At 41.8% G+C, this 6,000-nt stretch overlaps 1 protein-coding gene across 8 annotated transcripts in view; it reads right to left on the bottom strand.

Annotated features, from left to right (window-relative positions):
* Positions 1-3,113: 3,113 nt before the first annotated feature.
* The window catches only part of MEF2D (myocyte enhancer factor 2D), a 124,335-nt gene continuing 121,448 nt past the window's right edge, over positions 3,114-6,000 (bottom strand). For all 8 annotated transcript variants that reach the window (XM_044272794.1, XM_044272791.1, XM_044272786.1 and 5 more), the window contains one exon: positions 3,114-5,636. In XM_044272794.1, the coding sequence (XP_044128729.1) occupies positions 5,312-5,636 (325 nt within the window). In that variant the 3' untranslated portion in view covers positions 3,114-5,311. The remainder of the gene's footprint in view (positions 5,637-6,000) is intronic.

The raw sequence follows: 6,000 nt of genomic DNA, 5'->3' as shown, positions 1-6,000 counted from the left end.
CATCTTCCTTGTGACCCGTAACCAGTTTGGTTTTCATGGTTCATCCACAAACCAGAAATCTTTCCCCTGACCATTGGTTCTTGAGATGATCTTCCACAGAGTGTCAGGTCTTGCAACCCTTTATTTGTTTGACCACGAGGTGGTGGAAATGATGTCTTCAAGATGTCATGAGGTAAACATGAAGAGTGAATCTGAGGTCAAAATGGAGTCCCATATGGCCAATGGTTGTGATGGCTGCCCTGTTCTCTCAGAAGCTGGCAATGCAGGCTTCTCCGCCAACTTCTCTGCACCCTTTTTCTTTTATTTAGATGCCAGGACACTTTTAGAAGGCACTTAACCCTTAACCTCCTACACCTCACCACTCTCATTCATCTTTGATTGAGCCATATTTATATAGTGATTTGTTTTGAGAAAAGACCTCAACATGTTTTTTTCATTCTGTAAAACATCTAACCTCAAAGACGTTGATGAAGGGGTCGCCTAAGCTTTCCATACCAAGTATCTTGTAGTAGGTTGGGATCATGGATATCTTCCAGAGGGCCTTATCCATGTTTTGGGACCCTGGTTGGCTTTAGAGATGGACAACATATGTATAGTTTACCTTTTCAAAAAGTTTGTTAAACGTTTCAATACTAAATACAAGGCTGTATCTGTCTGGGGGTGTAAATATCTCTGAGGAACCAGAATGTATGAAGGAAATGATATTCTTTTTGGTGGGCCTCCTATTATAATAATTTGTGGACACGTTTCTCTACCAGCTCTTTTCAAAATCCCCAATTCAAGTTTAAGTACATGGAACCAGTACCATGTAACATTTGATTGACCCTCATTGATGAGGGACATGCTGGTATGTTCTCCAAAACATACATGTTTAGAGCGTGTTCGGCTGCAGATAATATTGAGAACTCCAAATTTACTGTGTGACCGATCAAAAAGCACATACGAGCCATTTTGTACAATAATATGCAGTTGGTATACTGCACCATAACAGATGTTTAATTCTCTCGACTACCAGGTGCACAAAATGGCTGCCTCCATTATGAGAAATACAAAAACATAAAAAGGACCAAATTTAGAATTTTTTTTTGTTAACTGTGCTAAGGCTGTGGTTACACAGCAACATTTGGTAATCAAAACGTTACTGGATTACCGCAACACAACCTCCCTGTAGTCGATTTTTCCGCAACCAAATGTCACCATGTGACCACTGCCGTAGAAAATGTTTTTGGTGTAAGACAGTTCATATTTCCAGAACAGCCATACTGACTCCACTATGGCCACAACAACAAAAAAAAAAAATCCTCTCAAGCAAGGTCTAGTTTACCTTTACACCGGTATGCAAAGATGTATCTCCCAAGAGAGAGAACCATCTCGCCAGCGGCAGTGGCTCTCTAGAAGTTAGGATCCGACTTATCAACAAGCCTTGGGATTTGACAAGGGAATATAGCTAAGCCAGATACCCATCCGTAGACAGCTGTTTCAGGGTGCTTGCCCCTCGTCAGTACAGAGTAGGATTATGGCTGACTTGCCTAAACCGTTACACCACCAAAGACCTAAAGAATCTGGTAAAATAAATATAAATTGGGTTGACCATGTTGGATCGTTTGTCCTGAAGAGTAAATGAAGAAGGCCCAGGCATGATTTTTGACAGAGGCACACTATTTATAAGTCATGATAATCAGGCGAGTGATTCAATATCCTGTTTTTGAAGGTGTGGCTAAATAGTTGGTAGGTGGTCCATGGCAGACCTTCATTTAAGGTCATGCAAAGGTTGGATTATAGCTCTGTGGCCCATAAGAACCATGTGGAAGATCGTTCTGTCAGATTTCTTCAGAATCCAACAGATAAAAGTTGGCATGTGCCCCTGGATGCCATATTACAGAGGTGTTCTCGCCTAGCATTGCTTCTAGGGGAGCTATCGAGATACCACGAACCACCGCACCGGCTCCCTACATGATTCCTAACATACAAGACCTTTCTTGGCTCCTCAACTAGACTTCTTCATATACATAGTAATATATCACTTTGTTGTCATGTATTTTTATAGAATTTTATGCCTTTCGATGGCAGCGAGATGAATGACTGACTGAAGAATGAAAGTGCATGGAGGGTTATATAATTTACTGATGGGGGGGGGGGGTGCAACTCTCCAACAGCCTCCCTCCCCCAACGCCCCCCTCAGTGGTTGATATCAAAGACCCAATGGTCAGGATACTGAAGGGAAAAGCACAGACGGAGACTTTGGTAAGTAACCACACTTTTAAAAAGCAAGATATCATTTTTAAACAGATCAGTGCATACTTCTTATATGAAAATATACACAATTATATTTCATTGTCAAAAAAAACTAATGAAAAAAAAACAAAAAAACAATAAAAACAAAAGGAAAGCAAACCAGCCAAACACAATATATTAGCTATTTTTTTTGTTGTTTAAATTTTAAACGCTACAATTTTGTTGAGGTTACATCTTTTTGTCATTTTTTTTTTTTTTTTTTTGTGTTTTTTGTAAATATTACTTCATGCATTTTACACCTTTTTTAGCCTTTTGAGAATAAATAAGCTCCTTTTTAAATTTTTTTTAAATTTTCTTCACTCTTCTAAAAACTGCAGCATTTAACTTGTAATTGTTTTGTGTCGTGCAAGTTTCTGCCACACCCCTTAATAAAATGAGGGGGGGGGGGGGGGATGGAAAAACAAAACAGAAAAAAAACAAAAACTGAACAATAATAACTACCTCTACAGAACGCAAATTTACGAATATAAAAAAATATTCACAATGTAACTGTCAACAGCACAAATGAGCACAAGAAATAATATTAAAAATCAGAAACAAATATTTATACAGATAAAAACAGGGTGCGGTAAGTATATATATATATATATATGTTTTTTTAAGATTGTCATTTATTTCCTAGTCTTGAAAATTAATGTGTTTTCATTTACATGTGTGAAAAAAAACAACTAAAAACGGTTCTCTAAGAACCTAATCAAGTTGACAAGGGCCCGTTCAATTCCTCTAACGTCCGTTTTATACCCTAACAGCCAGCTGCGCCAAAATGATACATCTAAAAATTACATTTGGATGATTTATTTTTGCTGCTATTTTTAAAAAAAAAAAATATTTCAAATTTAAAGTAAAATATAAAAGAATAATAATAGAAAAAAAATGTAAGCAGGAATTTGATTTAATGGTATACAATAAAAAAAAATAGGCAAAGGGGTGATCTTATAAAGGGTGTATGGCAAAGTATAAAAAAGTCTACTTAACTGTTCCCCTCTTTTTTTTTTTTTTAAAGGGTTGTTAAAAAAAAAAAATAATAATAACCCATACCGCTCTAGTTTTCCGAGTTCCCTGCTGCTCTCTACTCTCTTGTCCTTCTCAACGCATAGGAAATGACCTCTCAGCCAATCACCGACCACAGAGTGGTCACATTGTTTCCATGTCAAGTGGGGGAAGCAGAGATGGGTGGGGGACTGTGAAGCCATGGAACACCACTATTATTACTTTTATTTTTTACATGGACCTAAAACCTAACCAGAGAAATGGGCCCTTGACAGCTAAAGATCATGGTCTTGGTCCCATCAGCGTCCGTGCCCATATTCCCGAGATAATTGCCGCTTTGTCTCGCTTTACTCGCTCCTCTTCATGCCTCGCCCCTCACCGGTGAGTCTCTGTGTAGTACGAACAGACTTTTGGAGACCTCGGGGCCGGGCAGGTGTGGTGACGTTTTCTCTGCCTGGCTCTATCAATCAAATTGGACGGTTTGCGGCATGGAGAGGAGCGAGCAGAGCCTCTGGAAGCAATGAGAGGTGTAATGGCACCGCCCTCATTGCTCCTAGAGACTCATTTGCATACTTTTGTGGACATTGACACAGATGGGACCATGATCCCCAGCTGGGACTGTTTTAGGTCATTGTGTCCATTATATTAGGACAAAAATTGGTAGAAACTAATTAACAAAATACAGGTTAAAATGTACAGGTGATTGCGGGAAACCAGAAAACAAAAATGTTCAAAAATACAAAAAAAATATATATATATATTTTTAGCAGATCACCCCCCTTTTCACCAATATAGTGTGAAAATAGCAGCAAAAATCTTGTGCGGCAGTGTTACTGACCTGGGCAATGAGCATGCTGCTATGGATGTACCTGGACCCCTTGCACATTATCCTTTAATTCCAAGCCTTCCCTTTCCAGAGGGGATTCTGCTCTCCGGAAAACGGCCTCGAATTTAAAGTTCCAATATGATTTCACTTTCCGAATTTCTAACGGGGGGTGGGGGGGCTATTTTTTTTATATCTCGCAGTCATACTGCCTTTAATACATAGAAAACCCTGTGAGGGGAAATCCCTGTCCTCGAGAAGTGAAATCATAGGCTGAGCTCTTTCCTCCAAAATAAGAAAACCGCATCTAAAAGAATAAATATATATATGTATATATTATATATATTTCTTGTTTTTGTTAATTTTAGATTTTTTTTCTTTTTCTCTTTTAAAAAGGCATTGTCTGCATTATGATAGAGCTCCATGGCTTGCGGGGGTTCGAGTTTTAGATATGTCTACGTAGCTTGATCTCTGGACGGCCCCGTCTGCGCTGAGTGAGCCGGAGACTGGAGGGAGCTTCCATGACGGGTGGAGGATGGGAGGGGAAGGTGGCTCTCCATGGTGTGCATCCCGATAAGATGCCGGTTCGTTAACTTGAAACAAAAAAAAAACCCAATTAAGGTCCGTCAAGCAGCTAGGAATTCAATTTCCAGTTTGTCAATGAGCGCTGCTCGGCCAGGGAGGCCACTTTGGACTTAACCGTTTCATGAATGGCGAAAAAGAAAATCTGAGTCTGCAGCTTCCCTTTCAAGCAACCCGGTAATAGATAATGAAAGCTGGCCCGGTAGCGAGCAGCCCAACGACGGATGTCTTCAGATAAGCGGAGCAGGGTGAGGCGGTGAGCAGGGTATATCGGTGAGGATGGAGGGCAGTGGCGAGATTGACTGTAGCAGCTGTGGTCAACAAGACGACAAGGTAAGCAGTTGGCTTTGGAGGGCTGGAGTCGTACTCGGCTTAGGTTCTTAGTGCAGCCATGGAGTCCCATGTCCTCTGCAGACATTGCCTGACGCACTGGACTAGGAAGAATACCTACCAAATACTAAAGCTATATCTCAGGCAGTTAATGATAGGTTCCCACCCTACAGCATTAAACCTCACTGGCAACCTGCTCCTGTCTGCCCACCCCCTCCCAATCGGCACCTCATCCTGTGGCTCGCAAGCGTAAGGACGAGGTGGGCGGGTGGGTTTTTGTTTCTGGAGCAGTTATGTTACCCATGCGTCGAGCCGCATGCGTTTTACAGACGGGCTCTCGCCTTCCACGTCGCTCGAAGGTCGCAGCAGCCCAAGCGAGGAGGTGTAGTCGGCCCTTGCATCCTCTCGGTCGTTGCCTTCGAAAGAACTTGCGTTGCTGCTCAGGCTGTCGACGGGAGAGCGGCCGGTGGCTTCGTGCCGCGCCTGGTGTGAGTAGGACGTCAATGGGGTGCCGGTGCTCCGTTCCCGGTTGGGAGATGGAGGTTCTTTTTTGATGCTTATGTTTGGGTTGGTGTTGACTGTCAGCGTGGCGGTGTGTGAAAGCTGTCCGCTGGATCTGTATGAGGAGGCGTGAGGAAAGAAGAGACGGGGGAAGAAAATATTAATCCACACCAAGAAGTCCCTACAGAATGAAGATGGTCAGAGGTCTACATGTAGCCCATAAGGAGCCTACAACTACCACGTCTTAAAGTAAACGTCCACCACTTATCAGTTCTTGATGACTCTTTATAGTGGTCGGAGATCTGCTGTTCTAATACAGAGCTCTAAGCCCACAGTAAAGACATGTAAAGACGGCCATATGCTGTCCGCAAAAATGTGGATTCGTTTTTTTTCTGACAGTTTAGCATGTCTGCAAAAAAACGGATTGCATTCCATTTTTTTGCTGATCCATAGACTTCAATGGGGCAATGTCCTAATTT

The sequence above is a fragment of the Bufo gargarizans genome, chromosome 11 (assembly GCF_014858855.1).
Source record: "Bufo gargarizans isolate SCDJY-AF-19 chromosome 11, ASM1485885v1, whole genome shotgun sequence".
In the NCBI taxonomy this organism is placed as follows: domain Eukaryota; kingdom Metazoa; phylum Chordata; class Amphibia; order Anura; family Bufonidae; genus Bufo; species Bufo gargarizans.
Note: the sequence above shows the minus strand (reverse complement) of the source record. Positions and strands in the feature narration are given on the sequence as shown.